Below are 23,103 nucleotides of genomic sequence, written 5' to 3'. Positions count from 1 at the left end.
TTTTTTTTTGATACAGAGTCTCACTCTGTCACCCTGGGTGGAGTACCGTTGCATCATAGCTCACAGCAAACCTGAAATCCTGAGCTCAAGCGATCCTCCTGCCTCAACCTCCTGAGTAGCTGGGACTACAGGTGCCCACCATCTCATCCAGCTCGTTTTTAGTAGTGACAGGGTCTCGCTCTTGCTCAGGCTGGTCTCTAACTCTTGAGCACAAGCAATCACCCATCTAGCCTCCCAGAGTGCTGAAGTCACAGGCTGAGCCACTGCACTCAGAAGTTTTCTTCATCTTAGAGGCACCAGTGCCTGACTCCTGTCGGGCCCCAAACAAAATGTGCCAAGGAGCTTTGGCCTAGATTCATAGACCCCCAATACAGAAGCCACAGCTGGGAGGGACAGCCCTGAAGAGGATGACCTGAGGAGACAAGAGTGGGACCTCAGCATAACCCCAGAATTCAGCTCAGGGTCACACAGGCTATGATGTGAGATGACAGCCCAATGGAGGGAATGAAAGCCAAAGGCAGCAGCAGTCCCTGACTCCAGCCCCAGAGGACACTGATGCCTGAAACCCTCTGGGTGCTTCTGCCTGACTGTGCAGGACAGTCAAGCAAGCTAGCTGGGGCCCGCAGGCCTACCCTGCCATGCCTTGGGGCAGGGAGGTGCTGAAGTGAAGGGTTGAGTCTAGCAAAGAGAAGGCACAATGGCCATGGAGCAGAACGTGTCTGGGAGGCCACCAGGGCCAAAGCTGTGGCAGCTGGAAATCACAGGATGAAAGAGAGGAAGAGCTTCCTCTCCACCACCAGCACATCTAGATCATTCCGCAGCAGTCACGCCACCTACAGCAGCCATATCACCTACAACTCACTGAGCCATGGCAAGACTTACAAGCCACAGTCAAATCTAGGTTTTTGCAGAATTTCCAGGGCAAGGAGGAAAGCAGGCCCAGACTGCCCTGCTGGGGTCTTCAGGAGAGGCTGGTGGGTGAGAGTTGGGGTGAGAGTAGCTCAGGGGCCTGCAGCAGCCCTGGCCCAGGGAGGAGCAGACAGCAGAGCAGTGCCCAGAGCAGGGACCCAGGGAGGGGCAGGCAGCAGTGCCCAAAACAGGGGCCCAGCAGCACCAGCCAAGCAAGAACGGCCCCTCCAGCCCTGCCACTCCACCCCATCCCAGGAGAATGGGACCAGCCTGGGATTGGCACTTGGGAGAGGCCGATTTTGGCAGGAGCCACAAGGAAAGAGAGCGCAAAGCTAGAGTGCTGCCCCAGAGACAGGAGGCCGGGAGCGCAGACATACTTGAGGTCAGCAGAGTGAGCAGCCATGAGGTTTCTGAGGCTCTTGTCAGCAAGAGGGCAACCAGAGAGGCTGAAAGAGAAGAGATGGGACATCAGGGTAAACCAAAGAGGGGAAGCAGAAGCAGAGAGGAGGAAGACCCACCACGGAGCACCCAGGCCAGGCCAGACTCAAGCAGGGGACAAACCTGCGGTGGGAGGCATAGTTCCCGGTGATGTGGCCACTACCGTCACAGCCTGGGGTGGGACAGCTGGACAAAGGAAACAGAGTGTCAGAACAGAGCAACACATACCTGCAGACCCGCCCGGACTGAGTCTGCTAGGGGGGTGGCTAGTACCTATCCCTGGCCCACTCAGGGCCAAGTAGCAGTTCCTCCACCCTTAGTCCTTAAAGCACAGACTGGAAGTTTCTCCCACATAATTTAACTCAAGAAGGAAAAAGCAGCCAAATTAAAGTTGAGGATAAGGCTGGAATAGCTCTGAAGCATATGTCCTCACATGTGTGCACGCATGCACCTATAGACATACAGACGGTGAGCTCCTTTCCTTCTCTAGGCCTGGGAGCATCCAAGCCTTCCTTGAGGAAGACACTCTGCCCCAGAGCCAGGACCCAGCCATCCTGGAGGGTGAGGGCCAAGACATGAGGAAATGTGGGGCTCCAAGCAGGGAGAGGAGGGACCCTAGGAACGAGCACACATGCATCTGGGTCCCCTGGGGTGCAGGTGCCTGTGTAGCTTCTTGGTCTAGGACAGATGGTTGGCAAGGGGTATGATCAGGTGCCTGGCAGCAGCTCTGTCTTTTTCCCCCAGAGGATGAACTCAGAGGGCAGCATTGGACCCAGCAGGCTGCCAGAGCCGAGGATGATGTCCAGACAGGTCAGGCCTTCAGGCACTGAGCCAGGGCAGAAAGCACCCAGCTGCAACCTCAGGGAAAGGGCCTGACCTCTGGCTGCCCTGAGGCATAATGCAGAGCTCTCTGCTCATTTCTCCTCAGCTCTTACCTATTCTGCTTTGTCCTGGTGTATGAGCTGGGCTAAGGGGCTCTTCCTACTCTTGGTCACTTTTAGAGAATCATGTTAAAGTCCAGTGTGGCACAGAAATGACAAGAAACCTGTCACCTGTGGTGAGTTGCCTGGCTCCAGGAGATCAGGACAAAGCAGGGAAAGGTCCGGACTGAGCTGACCTGGTCATCATGGGTTAGCTGAGCACCTGTCCTTTCCCAGATAACAGAGGGTCTCCTAGGAACTACACCAGCACAGACAGGGACTTACGTGAGCAGCTCTTTCTTTATGTCCTTGGAGAGAAACTTCAACTTAAAGTTGGTCAGGGTGACTTCCCCCGGGTACTTCCGCTCCTCAAAACTCTCTTCCGACACTTCCTGGTCATCTGCTTCAGAAGAAGCAAAAGAATGGGCTGCTGGCTCTGACTGCAAAAAACCAGCAGGGAGATGTTTTAACCAGCTGGCGGGAAAGCCCGGGCTCCCAACCCGGTGGGCAAGGCGGAGGGACCCTTCAGAACAGTGGCACAAAGGCATTTCATGGAGTCTCCTGTCTTCTGGGCAAGGAAGGAAGACAACTTGACACAACAGGACACAGGGGCAACACCTGAGGGCTGGGTTCCTCCACACTTCAGCCAGACCCCCTGAGCTGCCCCCAAAACAAGGAAGCCTGACTGGGCTCAGCACAGCAGGATTAATGACCTTACAGCTTGGACCACCCCACCAAGTAAACACAAGGAGCCAGCTCCTTTCACAGCCAGGGACAGTGCTCAACAGACCACAGGCATTAAGAAAGTGCTGCTAGGGGGGAGGTAAGATGCACAGCCATAGCGACAACACACAGCACAGTCATCACAGTGACCTTGAGGCCACCTAGCCTGACACCCCCCACAATGTGATGCCCTGCCCACAGTAGGCACCTAATAAATGCTTCAAACTGAATGCTGGGTCTGGAGGGCATCCATTCACTACACATAGGCACAGCGCAAAAGAAGCAGGGCGAGTGAGCACAGGGCCTCCTGCAAGGGGACAGAGGTCCAGGAAGGGTCAGAAAGGCTGGTGCTCTGTGGGACAGCTGTCATAGAAGTCAAAATTCCAATCCTGGTAGTACTTACTGTGTGTCCCAGGCAAGTGGTTCAGCGTCGTGGGGCCTAGGCACCACACTCCCAAACTCAAGATAATAGCGGTCCTAACAGGCTTTGGGGCAAGCAAACAAGGCAAAGCTCACAGGATGCATGGTCAGCATAAAGGGCCCCAGATAACCACAGCAGACCTGCCGCTGCTATGGGCACTACTGTTCTTACTGCTGGCTACTGGGCACAGCCTTGGGGAGAATGGCTGATTCACCCAAGCAAGTTGGAGGAAGCCTTCAGAGGACATATTAAGCTGGGTCTTCAGGATAAATGGGGCTTCCCAGAAGCAGAAAGAATGGCGTGTTCCAATGTAGGGAGAACATCTCAGAGGCCCAGGGACATGCAGGGTCTGGAGTATCCAGGATGGTGAGTGGGAGCTGCTGCCAGGGGCAGGGATGTTGTAGGTGAGGCTAGATGGTCAAAGCAAGAGCCTCAGGCACAGTGGGAAGGAGGGTCTGAGTCAGGAGTCCAGGGCAGGAGTAGGAGGATGGTGAAGGGCCAGATTCAGGAGGCATTTCTGGGCAGGGTTCAGGGGTTAGCCCAAGCTTCTGGCTGCAAAGTGGACCATAGCTGCTACATGGGGACTGAGTGTAGGCTTCTGAGAGCCAGAACCTCAGAAGTCTGAGGCCTGATTCACCCCATGGATGATGGCTGTATTCCTGGGCAGGATGTGAAAAGGAAGCAGAGAAAAGGGTGAAGCACCCTGGGGAGAACAGGACTAAGCTGGGGGTGCACAGCGCATGCACAACCCACCCACCAGAGCCCAGAAAATTGTTGGCTGAGGAGGTGCAGCCAGCAGACCAGGAGGACGTGGCAGGGTGGGCAGCTCAGTCCTGGCAGTTGGATGTAAACATCAAAAGCCTCTAGGTCCAAAGACAATGGAGGCACAACTCAGGAAGCCCTGTGTAAGAGAGCACCCCCGCCTCAAGCAGGACTTATGCCAGCCTGGGAGAAACCGACCTCCACAGTCTCAGGCAGACATGGCTCCGGGTGAGACCTCCTCCATTCTGGGCTTGGTCTGGACCCCTCCTGGGCCCTGACACCTGAGGGGAGCCAGTGGCTAGGCCTCTTGACCTGACCCGGGGGCCTGGTCTTCTCTTCCATAAAATGGGGTGACCACATACTCTACCTGAGGGTGGCATGACGTTCACAGGAGGGAGGAACTGTGGAGGTGGCCTGGATTGTCCTCCATCCCACACATGAACCCTTCCCTTCTTTTTTTTTTTTTTTTTTTGAGACAGAGCCTCAAGCTATCCCCCTGGGTAGAGTGCCATGGCATCACGCTCACAGCAACCTCCAACTCTTGGGCTCAAGCGAGTCTCCTGCCTCAGCCTCCCAAGTAGCTGGGACTACAGGCGCCCGCCACAACGCCTGGCCATTTTTTGGTTGCAGCCATCATTGTTGTTTGGTGGGCCTGGGCTGGGGATTCGAACCCGCCACCTTAGGTGTATGTGGCTGGCGCCTTAGCCGCTTGAGCCACAGGCGCCGAGCCAACCCTTCCCTTCTTAAGGGGCAGAGGGGGAGAGGGATCTGCAGGCCTCACAAACGCAACAAATACCGACTGGACCCTAGGCTGCCCTCAGAGCTGGACTTTGCTCCTCAGGACATTCACCTCCTTGGGGAAAAGCCTGGAATCAGTCAGAATCTGAAGGACTCTTCTATTACAGGATTTAATGAATAACTGGGAGATGAAAGTTCCACTGCTCCCCAGATGACAGCTCCAGCACCACTGCCAGGTTGGCCCTGGTCTCAAGGACTCAGGCCACTTCCCACCACAGGGTATCCAAAGCCCAAGACCCCTAGGTCAGGAGTTTTCTCACTGCCTTAGCCCAAGGAGCCAACAGCCAAGCCCCTGTCTACCCCAGATGGCAGGCGCATAGGAGGCTCAAAACCCAGGAGCCCTGAGCTTGTCCCCAGATGTCTCCTGGGATCTAAAACAGATCTGTGGCTCCAGAGTGCCTACACTGGTGCTGGCCACTGTGTTCCACAAAGTGAGAAGACCACCTCCTTCTTGAAGGAACAAGGCTATAGCACAGCCCTACAGTAGGAACCTTCCCGGAGGGCAGGACTCCAAGTCCCAACTGCCTGGGAGTTGTGTGGAAAAGAGTGGGGCCCTCAGAGGCTGTGTCCATGTGACAGCCCTCCAGGTACCCACCTCCTCCGGCTCCTCCTCTCGCAGGCGGCTGGGCTTGGTGTAGTCCAGGGGTCGATCCCACTCATCCTGACGCGAGGCCTGGCTGGACTGGGGTGAAGTTATGGAGCTGCTAGGGGCGTTGGTGCTGCTCTGGCGCTGGGAAGCCTCAGGAGACTTCACTCCAGGGCTGCCACTGCTGCTCCCACTGCCAGGACCAGGGCCAGTGCCCTCCCGCCTGCGGTGCTTGTGCATGCTCAGGTCCAGGGTTCCGTTCTCATCCACTTCAATGTCCACAGACTGCAATTGCAAAGATGAAATCTATCACGGATTCCAGCCCCTTCCCATGTATGTCTTCTTGTACATTTTAACAAATTTACAGAGTCCAAAACTCCAATTCCTATGGAAGAGTAACCAGCACAGGAAAACACTAGGAGGAAAGAAACCCAACTGTCACATCCTGATTTCCCATGAAAGAGGCCCTACAATTCCTCTTGCTCCCAAACAGCACGAAACTAGACCCCTGAGATATCTTATCAGCAAGGGTAAGACCCGGTCTTCTGAGCCAGAAAATGTCAGCACAAGACTATAAGAAACACGTGTGAACAGGGTGTGTGTACCACCTTCTCATTCTATGAGAAACACATGAAAACACATGTGCAACCACCAGACCCTGCAGGAGACGTATGGGAACACATCATGTACACCACCCTCAGACTCAGAGGGAGATGTGTGGGGATGTGGCCGCACACAGACCTTGATCCACCTTTGCCCAGCACATGGACTTCTCTTGGGAGGACCCATTGGCCTCTGTAGTCATTGGGGCCAAGGCCAGGAAGGATAAAAAGTAAGAGTGAGAATTTCTCACTAGACATCAGCTGTTCTGGGGACTTCTTGTGCAGGGAGCAGACAGGCCTGACGGCAGATTTTACCAACTCATCTCTCTTCAGACAGGCTCTGTGGGGACACACCAACCTTGCCAGGGGGGTCCTGCGGCTTTGTGCTGAGGTTCTCGGGCATCTCCCAGCAGCGTGTAGAGAGGTTCAGGATGGCAGTGGCAGCCATGTGTGCAGCCTCGGCGTCCTGTGAGTAGTCAAAGCCCGCAGAGGAGGATGAAGTGCTCCTTATGTGGCTACTGGAGGGGCTGTGCCTGGGGGGAGAGGCCTTTGGGAAAGGTTTGGCTGCAAAAAGGGAACAACACCAGGCTGACACACAGCTTGAACACAGGTGACACTGCAGACGCATCACAGGGACATTGGGAGGGCCCAAAGTGCACAAAGGGCTTGGCCACACACCCCACTCCCACCTGTTCCCCTTCAGGGCACTGAGGAGGCAATATCACTTCTAGCCTGACCAAAATTTGGGCATAAAGAGCAAAACTATCTAAAATTCCAATAGTCCTGATGTTTCAAACAAAAATAACTTGTCCATTGGCAAACGCTTGTTGAGAAACTGAAGAATTCTGTAAATAGGATGAGTGTTTGGAATATCACTCAAGCAGGAAAATGTCACATCATCTAAAAAGGGTGTGAACATATTTAGGATGACTTGGATGTCTCCAGTAATAGTCACTGCCTTAATGGTATAACATTATTGTCCAAATAAATATGATGAATGGAAACATAAAATGTTATTCTTTCCAGTAATTATACTGTAACCATACTCATAAAATCGTTCTTATGCACCATATTCTGAGTAACCACATACAATGTCATGAGTATATTCCTTTTTTTTTTTTTCCAGATAGAGTCTCACTTTGTCACCCTGGGTTGAGTGCCATGGCGTCATAGCTCAGAGCAACCTCAAACTCTTGGGCTCAAGTGATTCTCTTGCCTCAGCTTCCTGAATGGCTGGGACTACAGGCACCCACCACAACGCCCAGCTATTTTTAGAGATGGGGTCTCACTCTTGCTGAGGCTGGTCTTAAACCAGTGAGTTCAGGCAATCCACCCACCTCAGCCTCCCGGAGTGCTAGGATTACAGGTGTGAGCCACAGCACCCAGGCCCTGTGTATATTCCTGAAAGGTCACATTATACAGAAAGTTCCTTTTGCGTTCCCCTCTCCACTGGCACCCTCGTGAAGGCCTCCATCCTACTGAGCAGGTTCGGCCAAAGTTAGACCAAGAGGCTCACACCCAGCCAGAAACACCCTGGCTAGAGTGCCGTGGTATCATACCTCACAGCAACCTCAAACTCTTTGGCTCAAGTGATTCTCTTGCCTCAGCCTCCCAAGTAGCTGGGACTACAGGCACCTGCCACAGCACCTGGCTAGTTTTTCTACTTTTAGTAGAGACAGGGTCTCACTTTTCCTCAGGCTGGTCTCAAACTCCAGAGCTCAGACAATCTACCTGCCTCAGCTTCCCAGAGTGCTAGGATTACACACATCCTACTGGCCAATCTACAGTCCTACTGTGTGGACTGGCCAATCAGTATTTTCATTATTAACGTGTGGGAAATTCATCCCTGTCATAGCAGGCTGACCACACACACCCAGAGATGCCAATCCCATGTTTACGCTTGGGCACTTTTCCATCTCATGTGCCTCTCCAGAGCTAACAGACTTATTGCATAAATTAATGTCACAAGTGACAAGAAAAGACAAGATCTGCAGAAATCTCAAAGATTTGTAGAAATTACTTTTGTCAATGCAACTACTTTGAAAATCTGTTACTAATGTCACAAAGACACTGTATCCAGTGGTCCCCATGCAGAGAAAATGGCTTCCCACTAGGGTTCTGGGGCCCAGGTCAGTAGTTGTCCAGACCCACCCAATCCCATAGCCCAAACCCTCCCAGAGGCAGTGCTGGAAAGTGGACACCCCACTGTGTTGGAATTAAACAGGTTGCATGAGGATAGTCAGGAGAGGGGTTCTCCCAGGGGGAACCATAACAGTGAGGTTATTCTTATGTCTCTGGAAATACACAGATCCAGGTTTTGTTTCATAAATAATTACGAGACACATAAAGGTTGATGGTGAACATGGTGGCAGCAACATGGGTAAGATGTGGCCCCAGTGAAAGCTATGACAGTGCCCACCAGGACAGCTAAGGCCTCAGGCTGCACTCTGAACCCAAGGGCAAAGATTCCCTCAGCACCAGCCCCATGAGAGGCCCCTTCTTCTTCTTTTTTTTTTTTTTTTTTTTTTTGAGTATTTTTTTTCTTTTTTCAAATTACTATGAGGGTACAATGTTTCAGTTACATTGTTCTCAGAGAGGCCCTTTCTCCACTGTCTGTTGAGTCCCGCTGCTCCCAGGAGCAATACAGGAAAAGAAAAAAGAGCAAATTCTCCTGAACTTACACTGAAAGGCTTTAGGTGAGGTTTCGCTGGTCTGAATCTTTGGGGCAAGCATGCGTTTGCCAAAAACCTGAGCATCGAAACTTGCGTAGTCAAAGGTGACCTTGGAGAACTTCTCCAGCTCCTTGGCCAAGTTGGCCCTGGGCGTGGTAGGAGCCACACTGGGCCGGTAGCTCCCATATGGAGGGACTTCAAGCTGCTTCACGAAGCACATAGGCCTGGGGTGCAGGACAGGGATGCAGAGCCAGTGAGGAAGGGATCCATGGACCCAGGGCAACCCCCCGGACCCCATGCCATGGCCCAGACAGGGACCCCACAGAACACTAAGAGACAAAGGGATACTCCCGCCACACATAGCCCACCACTAGAGTCTCATCAGAATTTCACCTACCAGGGTGAAGAGCTCCCCGGGCAGGCATGTGACCTGCAGGAGGAAGTAATAGGAGCCTCAAAGAAACTGTGGCCTGCCTCATGCTGACAGCACTACCCAGAGGTGGGAGGACCTGAGATTTCCCCCAGAATTTAAGAAAGAAGGGTTCAAACAAGTCAGCTACAATCTCTATAAGCTCTCCACAGGGACCCAAATAGCAACACAGCGTAGGGTGATGGCAAGCCACTCTAAGGCAGAATTCCAGCAGAATATCCTAGAACACTGCACCAAAGAGGGAGTTGGGGAATCTAGAGGGGACACTGGTTGTGGCAGGTGCATTTCTGAGGAGCAGCCCCAGGGCAGGTCCTGGCCAACTATTCACTCAGCCAGGGATATAGCCCTCAGCTGTTGTCTTCCTTTTTTTTTTTTTTTTTTTTGAAACAGAGTCTCAGTATGTCACCCTCGGTAGAGTTCCATAGCGTCACAGCTAATAGCAACCTCAAATTCAGGCTTAAGCAATTCTCTTGCCTCAGCCTCCCAAGTTGTTGGGACTATAGGCACCCACCACAATGCCTGGCTATTTTTTGTTGTTGTTGCAGTTATTGTTGTTTAGCTGGCCCAGGCTGGGTTCAAACCCTCAGCCTCAGTGTATATGGCCAGTGCCGTAAACACTGTGCTATGGGCACCAAACCAGCTGCTGTCTTCTTAAAGTTAGGCTGAGATGGTTGTAACAGGCATGAAAAGGCCACAGCAAACATTCAGTTCACTGTTTCTGGAGCTCCTGGAAGACTTCAGGTTTTACACACAGGGAAAGGGGCAGAGGCAGGGAAGAAAGACTGATGAGAGAGGCTGGTGACCACACAGGGTTCAGAAAGTGTGAACCCTATCCAGTCAGCTCAGAGAGAAGAGGGTACTGCCTAGACCAAGCAGGTGACTTCAGTCTGGAAAGGGTGCAGTTGACGAGATTAAGAGGGAACCATCAGAAACTAGGTCCTGTTAGACTTAAATGAACTAAGAACAGAGGCCTGGAGCACAGAGCCTTGTCACCATTGCAGAGCCCTTGCTCTGAAGGGTCTCAAGAAACTGGATACCACCAGAGGATGGGCATATGCTCCCTCCCCCAAAGAAAGTGGGAAGCCTGGGCTGGACTCCGGACCAGTGGCATCTGGAAAAGTTGCAGGAGTGAGGCCAGTTGACACCAACAGGGGAAAACTAAACTAAAACCCCCAGGGCCAATGCAGAAACACGGGCCAGATAAGCCCACAGAGCCTAATGGGAAGATGGGAGGCTCCTCCACCCTGGCCATAGCTATTAACTTCAGGTAGACCATGAGCAATCTTATAGTTTATTGTCCTTCTTTTATAGGTAAACAAACTGACCTCACAATCCTAGGCAGTGCAGCCTCCACGGTTGGGGCCTGTTTGACCCCTCATACCCAGGCAAAACTGGTTGTTTGAAAATTGACTAGGGAAAGGACCAAATTAGCAACTGATAGGAAGCTGGAAGGAGTGGCCAATAAGATGGGAGGGAATGCAGCTTCAAACTGCTGTGAGAGCTGGCCGGGGCTTGCAAGGCTGAAGGCCCCACGCAAGGGATGGTGAGTGTACCACAGGCAAGCATGGGATCTTCTGAGGGACCCTCCAGAGCAGGCCAGGAAATGGCCAGGCCCCAGTGCAGCCAAGGTGAGTGGCCAAGATCATCTGGCTGGAATTTGCCAGGCGTGTGCCGGGGGCCAGGTGGGCCCTGAAAGGATGGGGGAATGGGAGGGACTAAGGTGTCATTCACATTCAGCCTGCCAAGGTCTCCCACACTCTTGTCTAGAGAGAAATGAAGAGAAATGGAACTGAGAAGGAGAAAATACGTGTGAGTTCTGATTCCTCAGAGAAGTGAGGAGCAAAGTGGCAGGTCCTCTGGGTAGTAGTAGCCTCGTGGTCCAGGGACTCAGCCCCATTGAGTGGGGACCCTGCAGCAAGGCAGGCTGGGCAGGGGGCCTTGTCTGTAACATGCACTTCCCAAGGTGGAGGGAACACTGATTGGATACATGCTGAATGGTTTTCAGAAGTCCCCACTTGATGAGAGCCATGTCTAGATATCCAATATATGAGGTGCTAGCATGTGTATACACAAACAAGCAGGCATGCAACACACACTACCACACCCATGCCACACACATATGTGCGCACATGTCTACTGCTGTCTTACAACCTCAGGGGCCACAGGAGAGGGGCATTCTGGAAACAAGGCCCACATGATCCCTGTCCCTTGGCTTAGGGGCTATCCCTGGGGCGGGAGAGTTAAGACAGCCAGGGGTCAGTGGCTCGTGGTGCTTCCTGGACAGCCACAGCCCCTGGCTGGTACAGTCTGCTCTCTCTTGTGGACCAGCATCCCCACAAAAGGATCCCTAGAGAGGGGAGCAGCCTGTGGCTAAGACAGAACAGCCATGCAGGAGCTAGAGCCATGGTGGAGGCTCTGGCAATGTGCACACGTGCGACTGGTGTGTCCCCAAAGTGCCACTCAGCACTGACCCTGGGGCATGTGCACACTCACAGGCATGTACACTCACACACATCGGCACAATCGGCACAGGGAGAGATCAGGATGTCTCCTGCCAGGTCTGGAAGGTAACTTCTTCAGTTCTATGGCTCCCCTCACTCACCTGAGGATCCGATCTGAATTGGAGCTATTCTTGGAAGGGTCTCCCATCTGTGGCTGCTGCTTCTCATGAGATTTGGCTAATTTTTCAGCAGCAGCAATGGGACAGCCAGATAAACTAGAGGAAGGAAAGGGGGGGATATATCTCAGCTTCTCCTCCTGGGCTGACCCATCCTGAGTATCTGAGTATGTGGGTCTCAGAGTAAAATCGTTCAGACATGAGAAATCTAGGTCTCCAAGAGGCCCAGAGCCAGGAATGAGTTGGTCATTTTTGCAGGACAGGGATTTTTCCTCTAGCTCTACCCTCAAGCCCTCAAAGTACAAACTACTTGGTTTCTGTTTAGGGAAATTCTAAGGCAATGACATGTGAAATACATCCTAAAGGCCTGCAAAGCTCTGGACAAAGTAGCCACTCTGCCTGGGTCTTGGTGACAGGTTTGCTCCTCACCTCTCTCCTCTCTTTTCCCCAGCTCCCAGGGCCGGATTCTAGAACTGTCTCTGGTAGCCCAGGGCACACCCAGACCTGAGCACAGACCCTAAAGGACTCAGGCCCTTTCTAGGAAAGTGCTCAATATAAGACAGGGGAAGCAACAGATTTATCAGTCAGAATTGAGTCGACCTAAGCTCTAGGGGTAGCCCCTCAGCCATCCTGGAGAGGTCACATAATAGGGAATTTGGCCTCTTCAAACGAAGTGACCTCAAAAGCTCTGGCAGTCCTTTCAGCCAAGCATGTACCCTTGGGGCAAAGGCACGTCCCACAGAGGCCAGGACACCCACAACATTCCAGGTGAGGTGCCCTCTCATCACGGAAGATGAGCCTCACTTCCATGGAGAGCACAATCCTGGCCTGCTGAGCTTCCTGTGTCTGCTAATATGCAGAGGTTCTATGAGCATTGACAGGACACAAAGTCTCCACCTGGCTTTCTTCACAGGCATTAGACCCCTCTGACCAGTGCACACTTATCCTCTGCAAGCTGCCCTCTGGTTTCTTGGGACCCCCAGCACACAGGAGTGCAGGCAGCAGCAACACAGGATGACTGCCGCTCTGGGTGCTACTGTGCCCATGCACAGGCCCCTCCCATCCCAGGTCTGCCCTGACCTTACACCCACCACTTGGGGGAGCAGATGGGGAAGGGGTGGCACTCAGAGGGCCACCTGGCAGGCCAGAGCCCTGGCCCAGGTAAGGGCCCAAGGCCTGGGCGGGACATACACTATGGGCCCAGCCAAGATTCCTCACTGTACACTCTGCCCACCCATGGCTCAGCTTAGCCCTGGTACCTTCTGTGTGTGTTGCGGTTGCTGTTCACATGACCCTGGCCCGTGCAGCCAGGAGTAGGGCACTTCAGCACATTCTCATGCATGGCCAAGACTGTAAGAGAACCAGGGAGAGCACAGGTGTGTCTGCATGGGGAGGGCAGCCCACAGAGACAGAAGGAGCCCTGTTCAAGGGGCTGCTTTGTAGGGAACTGAGGGACATGGCAACTTTGAGCAGAGATCCAGGGCAGATGCCCACACCACCCTCAGCCTGGTTAGAGCACACCCCTCCCAGCATGGTCCCTCCCTGCTGTGGCAGAAACTAAACTCAGCTTTAAAACCTCTTGTCACTCTGTCTTACTCCTTGAAACTTAACTTTCAGAATTACTGCTTCTAGCCTAGAAATAATAATGGGCATTTGCTTTCTGAGCTTTCAGAACACCTTTCCAGCTTGGTTGACACTAGCCTGTCCCCTCTCCTCGAACTGTCTACGGCAGTCTTCCAGGGGCTCTGCCCCACACTGGCTGTCTCCAGGTTGCCCCAGCCTCACCAGGCATAGGCAGTTTGGGGGTGGGGAGTCTGAAGGTGAGCATCTAGACCAGTGGTTCTCAACCTTCCTAACACCTCGATATATTTTCATTGTTAAAAAGGGGTCGCAACCCACAGGTCGAGAACCATTGGTCTACACCAACCAAAGGGACAAGGCCCTGGGTGGGCTGCTATTCCCACAGACACCACCCAACACCACAGAGGACCCAAGCATGGGGCTTGGGATGACCCTGCAGGGGGCTACTCACTCTCCGGAGGGATCCTATCCTTGTGGGGACAGCCAGACAGGCTGCGGTGGTGAGGGTACAGCCCAGTAACATGGCCAGTGCCATCACAGCCTGGTGTTGGACACTTGATCTCACGCTTCTCAGCTCTTGAAGGATCTAGAACACATAAGACTCAGTCAGAGCTGGGAAGCTGGGTGGTAGATGATGAGCAGTGAGCAGGGAAAGGGGCAGAAACGGCTCATGACCCCTCATTCTGGCTGTCCAAAGAGAAGGGATGTGAGATTGTCCAGGAGCTCAAAAAGGGATCAGGAGCTGGACAGAAACTGGCCTACACTGGCTATTTGCATGGAAAAGTTCAGAGAACACCCCAAATACACTGAACAGTAGGATGTGCAGCATTTTAAAAGAGCAGTCCCGACGGCAACTGGAGCCTTCTTTCCTCTCTCCTGCTGACAAGGTGGTAGCCTCACAGGCCTTCTGTGCAGAGAGGTGAAGGCATCTGGCAATGCTCCTGCCAGGAGACATCCTTGGGATTTGACAAAACAAGAAGGGCATAGAGGTTAATGCCTTACTCAAGGCTGCATGACTAATAAATGCCCAGGCAGCAATTTAAGACCAAAGCTCTGCTGCTGACCTCATCCAGCCTCTACAGGCCCAGGTAGGTCACAATCAAGCATGGGGACCAGAAGGGACACAGAAGGATCCTTAGAGCATAGCTGATAACCCAGAAAAATCTTTTCTGGATGAGCCGAACCCTTTGGGAGGGTTGCAGAAGGCGCAAAGCTAAACTCAAGCCCCCAACTCAGAGAGGACAATGCCCCAGCAGGGTCTCCACAGGAAAGAGCCCCAGCTCTGCCACTCTGAACTCAAACCTCAACCCATCTGGATAGGCAGGGCCATTCTGAGGAGCTCCCAAGTCTGTGCCCAACATCTGCCTCCTGATCTTGCTGCCACTGCCCCCCACCTCTGTACAGAATTCTCACTGCATCTGTACCCCAGTGTCAGTCCCTTGAAACCAGGCCTCTGCATTCCCTGTTGACATGCATATGTCTCCACAGCCTGAGTTGGCACTGCCTAGCATTCCCAGCCCAGCCACCGGTGTCACCCTGAGCCTCTGGCTCCATGGGCCTGTGCCCTCAAAATCTATTCCTGAAGGCAGGATACCTTGTCTGGGTAACCTATGCCTGTCCTACAGTCCTTTAAATACCTGGGCCTAGCTGTCACTTGGTGACTATGTTCCTTGTATGTGTTTCATGAAAGTCAGCCCTGGTTTGTGGGACCCACACATGCCATCCCCAGACTAGAAGCCTGTCCCTGAGTCTTTCTCACCCTCGACCTGTGTCTTCTTATGCCTATGGACCCTCAGAGCCTGAGCCTGGCAGTGCTGGCCTAAATCTGAGCCCCTGAACCACTGTCACTCACTCTGTCACTCTAAAGGGTGCCATCTAAGCTGTCTTTCAGGTCCACCTCACTCTGAATAATATCTCTGGCTGTGTCCCCTCAGTATCTTTCCCCCAATCTATGTTACCCTAAAAGATGTCCCCCTGAATCACTCGCCAGGTCCAATTCAATCTGAAATCATGTCCCCCTACCTTTGTCCCCTCAGTATCTGTCCCACAGGCTTGTCTCATATGCACGGCATTCCTAAAAAATGTGTCCCTTGTGTCTCTACTGACCCTCCTGCTATTAAGCTCCCTGAACTATATGTCACTCAAGTCCATCTCTCTCATGCCCTAGGTGCATCCTTCCAGGGTCTACCCCAAATCTGTGTCTCCTGGCTCTGGTTCCTGACTCTGGCTCTAGCATCTGAGTCACCCCATAATGCCAGTCCTCCTTGTTTATCTGTTCCCTCTCTGATCTCAGCTAACCTTTCCTGGGAGAGTCACTGGAGAGCACCAAGGACTCCCACTGCCTACCTAGAGAAGAGAGGCTGGACTAGGGGGGAGGGAAAGAAGAGACCACAGTCAGAGCAGCTGCATGACTTTAGGAGAGCATCCAGGTATGGTGGTACACACAGCATCCAAGCCAACCTGTCCCAGACCTGGCCTCCCTGGCACGGGAACAGCCCCAGGCCAACCATGAATGCTGTTCCCCGTCCCCTGTCCTTGGGCCTAGGAGGTACTTGAGATAGGCAGTCAGCAGGCCAGAGCCAGCCCATTGTTCAGACCCTGACCCTCCAGGTAACAGTGGAGTGCTTGCCTGGAATCTGTCCTCAGACCTGGCCCTCCAGGCTCCCAGCCTCTCCTCAACCATATCAACCCAGCCTAAGCCCCTTCCAGAGGTCCCACCTGACTACTGACTATCTCACCAAGATGTCAGCCAGGCCAGGGTGACACACTGCTTAATTTAGGGCAAAATCCAGAGACAGAGGCAGAGCCAGCAGGAGGCTGCTCCTTCCAGACAAACAAGGGACAGACATGCTGATATCTGCCTGCTGGTCTCAACCTCAAAAGAGGGTCAAGATGACCCAGCATGGCTATAGAAAGCAGCTTTCCAGGGCTGAAGACAGTTGAGTATGGGTTCTGCCACAGGTATGAGTCAGGTCGCTGGCACAAGACAGGCCTCAGCCTCTCCAGGGGGCAGATGCTGCTGTGACCAGCCACTGTGGCTGGTCACAATGTCCCTCCCTCCCTCCTCTCTGCCACCTGGTTCCTTTGCATGAGAATCAGCTCCATGCCTCTCCCAGATCACCCTGTGTAAAGCAGTGCACCCATTCCCTCAGCATCTGACCATAGGCAGGGTCATTAGTGTTTGTCCCCTCGTCTACTATTCTGCCTTCCCCTGTCCCCCAACCTATAAGCATCTGCACCCCTGGGGTAGGGTGCCATGCCCCTGGAGAAGGGATGAAGGGTAGGCGTGCAGGGCCAGGCCACCCCAGCCCCTACCTTTGTTGTAGTAGCTCTTCCGCATCGTGTCCAGGGGCTTCGTGGCCTTCCCTGGCTCACCCATGCCCAGTTGGCCCTGCTCAGCAGACGGGCAGCCAGGCTCACAGACGGCTCGCACCTGCTCGGCCTTCAGGGCAATAGCCTGCTCCAGGAGGCCCAGGTTCCCCCGCGTCATCATGTCATGCATCTCCAGCTCGTCTGTGACCTCTGACTTCTGGGAGTGTGCATCCTCATCCTTGTCATCATCAGAGCGGACCTCCACAATGACAGAATACTCAGGCTTGGGACTGAGCGGCTCTGGGCACCTTAGCTCAGGGCCCTTCTGGGCAGATGGATGGGAGACATCCTCCTTGAAGATCACATTAGGAACTGCTCCCTCTTCCTCCTCTTCTTCCCCTTCCTCCTCCTCCTCTTCTTCCCCTTCCTCCTCCTCTTCTTCATCCTCCTCCTCCTCATGACCCAGGATGCCTTTTTGCTTGCTGGACTCCTCACTAGCCACATCCTCCAGGGACTGGGGACACAGCTCCTGGGAACGCTCACTGGTGACTTCAACAACCTCCTCTGCATCCTCTGGCTGGATGAACAAGTCCCTTTCACCCTCATCACTGGTGGCTCCCTCCACAGCCTCCTCCTGAAGCAGGTGCACAATGCTGGGGCCTGGCTTGGCCACTTGGCCAAAGTCCTCCCCCACCAGGGTCTCTTCAGCAATTCGGCCCAAGTTTAGGAGAGAAGTTGCAATGATTCCTTTATAGCTGCTGTAGCTACCCTTGGAAGAGGCAGTAGGGCTGCTGATGGGGTTGGATCCAAAATGGGACTTGATGGGGCTCCTTCCTGCACAAAATCAGAAACACCATGGGGGCCAGAGGAGAACACATGGAAGCCTCCAGGTCTCTGGCACTCAACACAAAGTTCAGCACTCCAGTCTTACCTCCCACTTTTGACCACAGCACAGGGGAGACAAGGAGGTCTCACTTATTTTAGGAGGTAATCATGAGCTGTTGATATATGTTTAAAGATGAGAATTACTTTGACATTTTTATTAATGTTCTTCCCCCATTATGTGCTCTCAAATAAGGTAAACCTGCATTTTATAAAATGGAGCAATGGAGCCATTCAGGTTTTTAAAAATTGCTTCACAGGGTGGCGCCTGTGGCTCAATGGATAGGGCACCGGCCCCATATACCGAGAGTGGCCATTTCAAACCTGGCCCCGGCCAAACTGAAACAATAAGGTAGCCAGGCATTGTGGTGGGCACCTGTAATCCTAGCTACTCGGGAGGCTGAGGCAAGAGAATCACCTAAGCCCAGAATCACCTAAGCCCAGGAGCCCAGGTTGCTGTGAGCTGTGTGATGCCACAGCATTCTACCGAGGGCAATAAAGTGAGACTCTGCCTCTACAAAAAAGATTAAATAAATAAGTAAATAAATTGCTTCATAATGGAAATGCAGTAAATCACTGGGTGGCTCAAACTTTGGGAGATTGAGGCAGGAGGATCATTTGAGGCCAGGAGTTTAAGACCAGCCTAGATAACATAGTGAGATCCCGTCTCTACAAAAACTTAAAAATTAGCTGATGTGGTGGCTCACACCTGTAGTCCCAGCTACTAGAGAGGCTAAGGTGGGCAGATCACTTCAGCTCAGGATCGAAGCTGCTGTGAGCTATGATCACCCACTGCACTCCAGGCTAGGTGACAGAGCAAGACCCTATCTCTAAAAATAAAAAAATAAAAATGTTTAATAAAAAAAAGAAAAGCAGTAAATAAAGTTTTATTTGTAAAGGACCCAAATGTCATTACTTTAAGCACAATAACTAAGATTTAGTAGATTGTCCACTAGATGCAGAACCTCAGGATCATCTACAAGGACTCTCTGGCTAGCACCCCCAGCAATAGAAGAAACGGGCCCTACCATTTGCCCACTGCATAGAGAAGAAGCTAATTGCAGGACTGATGGCCAAACTCCAGACACCCTTCTTTGTAAGGAAGCAGGTAATTTAGTGTCTTTTCTACCTGGAATCCAGGATGGCCTTGATCCACACTCCAGAGCCCCTGGAGGGAGAGATGTCTAAGGACCCTGCCTTGATTAGCCTCAGAAATAAAATACAAATTTACCTCAGACCCTTCAAGGTCAATTGACAGCAGAAGATGTGAGGGTTGTTAGTGGGGCATCAAACCATAAGCCTCAGTCTGAACCCCAGGACTTCACAATCTACAGGGCCCTCAGGGGATGCAGATCCCTCCTTCCAGGATTCAGGGTTACCTGCACCTGCTCTTGTCAAGGGCTAGGTTTCCCAACTCTGCCAGTTCTGGTGGACCCCACAAGGAACAGAGGGTCTGTCCTTTCCCTCCAGGCTTCCCCAGAGGCCCCACCTTCAGAAGCCCCATGTGGTCCTCGGTTGCTTCTTGTCCACCCTGAGGTGTTTCTGCCTATAGTACCTCAGGGCCAAGCAGATCCTCACTCTTCCCTAGGAAGCTATCACAGAGAGCCAGACAAGACGGAGTCTGCCTAAGAAGCACCTCCCCCACCAGGGACATGCAGAAACACAGCCCTATCTGTCTCTCTCACACTCACAGACACACCTGCTGGGACACACAACTGCCCACACACCAGCCTTGCGTCTATATGTCTGTCCTGCCTCTCCCCCATCCACCAGTGTCTGCACACAAACAACCATAGACCCCACAAGCACGGTAGACAGGCCCCTCTCCCAGGAAGCCCAGCACATGTTGGCACAGACGTGCCTTGTTCTCAGGAAGGGCTTTCTCTCTCTTGGGTGAGCCCCTCCCTGCTCACAGTCTATGATTCTCCAGGACCACACTGAGCACCCTTTATTCAGGGGAGAAAGAGCAACAAAGCACCTTCAGCTGGCTCGGGACGATGAATCTCCTCCTGTCCAGACATCTCAGCCTCAGCCCCCTCCAGAGTTCCTTCCGATTCATCTGAAACAGAGGCGTCCTTCACCTCGGTGTCCTCACTGCCGTCGCTGTCCACACCATAGCCCTCGTCCAGAGCCAGCTTCAGGGGGTGTGACTTCCTCTTGGATACCAGGTGCTCAGCCTCAGCACCCTCCAGCTTCCTCTTCTTGGCCAGAGGGCAGCTCTGCAAACTGGGAGGGAGGTGTGGGTGGTGGAGGAGCCAGGCGGAGCCTGCTGGCCTCAGATGCCCCAAGCACCTCCCTAAGGCCCCTCTCCACAGCCACTTTTAGCTGGAAGCCCCAGACTGTGATGTACTTAAAGTTTTACATTTAATTATATACATTTAACAGTTTCTGATTGTGTTTTAAATTGCATGTCCTGCTTCTCCTGAGCAACAAGAAGACCTAACTGCAGCAGAGTGAGGGCTCCCTGCCCTTCCAGGGCCCACTGGCCCAGGCCATCCCTGCCAAGCCATCCTTCAGACCCAGCATCTTACACACAGCCTGGTCTGATCTGCAGCCATTCCTCCCTCTGATGTCCTTCCTCCTCCACCTCCAGACCCCCACTGCTCACACCGACCCTCTGAAACTGGAGCTGCTGTGGGAGGCACCTGAGATCCAGCTAACTTCCCGGGACCCTCATACTGACAATGCCAGCGGTAGCTCACGCAGTCACACTGGCGTGCACCACACCTGCTCTGAGCCGCCGTCAGCTAGCCCTGGCAGTCTCCCCAACAGGAAACCACAATGCAGAGCTGGGGACAGGCAGTCTAGCAGTCCCCACATAGCAGGCCCACAGCCACGCTGACCTCAGAGCTTAGGACAGAGATGAAAGGTTTTTAATCCATGAAAGGGTTCAGTGCAGAGGGGGCTCCAAACCTCCCTCGAAGGTAACTCTGAAGAGCTAAGGGACTCTTACCTCCGATGCCTGGAATACTTTCCCCGGACGTGTCCTGAGCCTGTGCATCCTGGGGTGGGGCAGCTGAGGGACAAGCAGGAGAGGTCATCTGGGCAGCAAGGTTGGATTTCGGGCCCACCCTAGTCACCCTGGGACCAGAGGACTGTCCCTACACATTTCATCTCAGTATAGCTGCTTGTGGTTAGCTAAAAGTTAATGAAATAACTCACCCCATTTAAACAGACATCCGCATGTACTGGAATCCCCCAGGTGCTCCCACTGCAGGCATTGTACCAGCTACTGCCCAGTTTCTAGGGGCTTAGCAACAAGACCCTCTAAAATGTCCTGAACAAAGCACTCCTCTCCACAAGGGACTCAGTGCTTGAGTCTGGCCCAAGTCAAAAGTACAAAAGTTGGAATTGCCCATAAGTGTCACTGATGCTGTAAGGCCTGAGGCCATTAAGGGCAACAGTCTCTGCACTCCCTGCCAGGTGTGCCCTTCACCCCAGCAAACTAACGCAGGGCTGCCAGATAGGAAGTGCCCATGGCCCAAGCCACTAGCCCGAGCCACAAAGGGGCAGTGGAGACTCCAGCCCAGTGCCTGCTGGGTCCATGGAGGAAAGTGAATCCTGGTGGCCCGAGAGCCAGGAGCTGAACTCCAGGCCTGGTGGATTCTCAGGCTGTGCTCAGAAGGGCAGTTTGGGGAGGAAGTGATGCTTCGCTAACAACTCCCACCCCAGGGCTGGTAAGCACAAGGCAAGGCCCCTAGGGGTTCCTGGTCTTCAGCCATCATCTGTCTCCCAACATAGCCAAAGCAGTAGGAAGCTCTGGAAACTTCTGATCATGGGTGCTGAGCACATGCCCAATCATGGCAGCAGAATCACAGTTCCCAGAGGAGACCAGGAAAGAATGGCTACAGAGGATCCTGTATAGGGTGTGAGGCCACAGGTCACCACCACTCGGGCTCCTCCTGCAGGCTGCAGACTCAGTTCAAGTTCTGAGAGGAGCTGTTATCAACCAATGTTACTACAGAGCACTGAGGTGGAGACACCATTCGAGGTCACCCAGGGCAACCTCTAGAGGGCAGAGTTTGGGCTCTTCATAGAAGACAGAGGCATCCCTGGCTGAGATAGAAAGGCCTGGGTTTTAGCAGGATTGATGTGGGTGTGAGCTCTTGCCTGGGATCAGGCTGTCCTAAAACACAGGTACATCTTTCAGAGCCTGGGAAGGGAGGAAGGTATGAGCTGGCCCACTGATGCTGGGCACCCAGGGACATGGGCACCACCTCTAGCCTCTGTCAAGACCCCTCCAATGGTTTCTTACTTGGTTGACCACAGGTCTGACTAAAAACAGCTGTAGGACCCAGCTGGCCATGCAGTCCACACTCACTGATGGCCCATGCCCCCCCAACTCCAAGCTTAACGCCAGCCATGGGGGGTGAAGGCTCTGATGAGGACAACCCCTCAAATGTCCATGGTGGAGCCACTGTGGCTGATCTTAGAGCTTATCTTCAACGTGCAAAGATATATCCTTTCTTCAAAAGGAGAAAGAAAAGGAGGGGAGAAGGGACATAGGGAGGGCCTGCCACATTTTACTGCGATTTCCTTCCAAATGGAGGGCAGTGGCCACTGCCCACCCCCACCCCCCAGCTAGTCTATTCTAAATTCCAGGCCCACACTTGCTTTCACTCTCTCAAGAACTAGCTTTGAGACTTTTCACAAAAAGCTCGTTGTTATTGGGGTTTTAAAGCTGAGGTCCCAATTAGTCGATTAATCACTGAGTTAATCAGGCAATTAGGTGACAGCTGCCATGGAGGCCTGTGGGGACTGGCACTGCCCCCAAACATGTCACCTGCTCCAAGCCACTCCTCCACCCCCAGTTCCGAAGACTCCTGGTCCCCTGCCAAGTGGGCTGGCAATTTCCCACCCCAGCCTCAGATAGTGTAAGACAGGGCTATGAGCTCAAGTGTGTGGAGCTGACAAGGCCACTCTGGGACAGGAAGCTGGGAAGCCCTGGGACGCCTACTCCCCACACAGCAGCCAAGGGCATCAGGTGGAGCTGACAGGAAGCCAGGCCTGGGTCTCCAGAGGCAATCATGCAGGCAGACAGAGGCCTTGGGCCTATGAGCACACTGGCTACAGTGTCTGTCGATTTAGGGAGGGAGCTGGTAAGGGTTCCCAGACCAGAGAGCATCTCCCTCTGTGGGAGAAGGGACAGAACTGAGTCTACCATGCTGCTTAACAGCTAATCCTGAACTCCCCTGCCTGGGCTCCCAGTGTGTGAGTAGGGCTGGTGCCACAGATGCCAGGAAATGAAATGGTGAGGCTTGCCAGAGGGCATGGTCCACACCCATACCTCCAAGGGACCCTGTTACAGCTTGGAGGGACCCAAGCAGGTACAATAGGTACCAAGGGGCCCAGCCTGGGGCTGGTGCTTCAGTTACCAACCTCTAAAGGACTTGTTTCCCTCCCATCCCTGGGGAAAATGGAAGACCTCCACTCTCTCCTGTTTTCTGGAT

General features: G+C 53.2%; 1 protein-coding gene across 1 annotated transcript in view; it reads right to left on the bottom strand.

Annotated features, from left to right (window-relative positions):
• MYT1 (myelin transcription factor 1) overlaps positions 1 to 23,103 on the bottom strand; it is a 47,620-nt gene that overhangs the window by 13,978 nt on the left and 10,539 nt on the right. The window contains exons 4-15 of the mRNA XM_012803963.1: positions 20,607 to 20,669; positions 19,632 to 19,879; positions 16,775 to 17,605; positions 13,911 to 14,045; positions 13,138 to 13,228; positions 11,864 to 11,977; positions 8,837 to 9,055; positions 6,518 to 6,662; positions 5,567 to 5,842; positions 2,553 to 2,707; positions 1,471 to 1,533; positions 1,287 to 1,355 (exon numbers count right to left, since the gene is read on the bottom strand). Coding sequence (XP_012659417.1) covers positions 1,287 to 1,355; positions 1,471 to 1,533; positions 2,553 to 2,707; positions 5,567 to 5,842; positions 6,518 to 6,662; positions 8,837 to 9,055; positions 11,864 to 11,977; positions 13,138 to 13,228; positions 13,911 to 14,045; positions 16,775 to 17,605; positions 19,632 to 19,879; positions 20,607 to 20,669 — 2,409 coding nt within the window. The remainder of the gene's footprint in view (positions 1 to 1,286; positions 1,356 to 1,470; positions 1,534 to 2,552; positions 2,708 to 5,566; positions 5,843 to 6,517; positions 6,663 to 8,836; positions 9,056 to 11,863; positions 11,978 to 13,137; positions 13,229 to 13,910; positions 14,046 to 16,774; positions 17,606 to 19,631; positions 19,880 to 20,606; positions 20,670 to 23,103) is intronic.

The sequence above is a fragment of the Otolemur garnettii genome, unplaced genomic scaffold (genome assembly GCF_000181295.1).
Source record: "Otolemur garnettii isolate 467f Iridium unplaced genomic scaffold, OtoGar3 scaffold00023, whole genome shotgun sequence".
NCBI lineage: Eukaryota > Metazoa > Chordata > Mammalia > Primates > Galagidae > Otolemur > Otolemur garnettii.
Note: the sequence above shows the minus strand (reverse complement) of the source record. Positions and strands in the feature narration are given on the sequence as shown.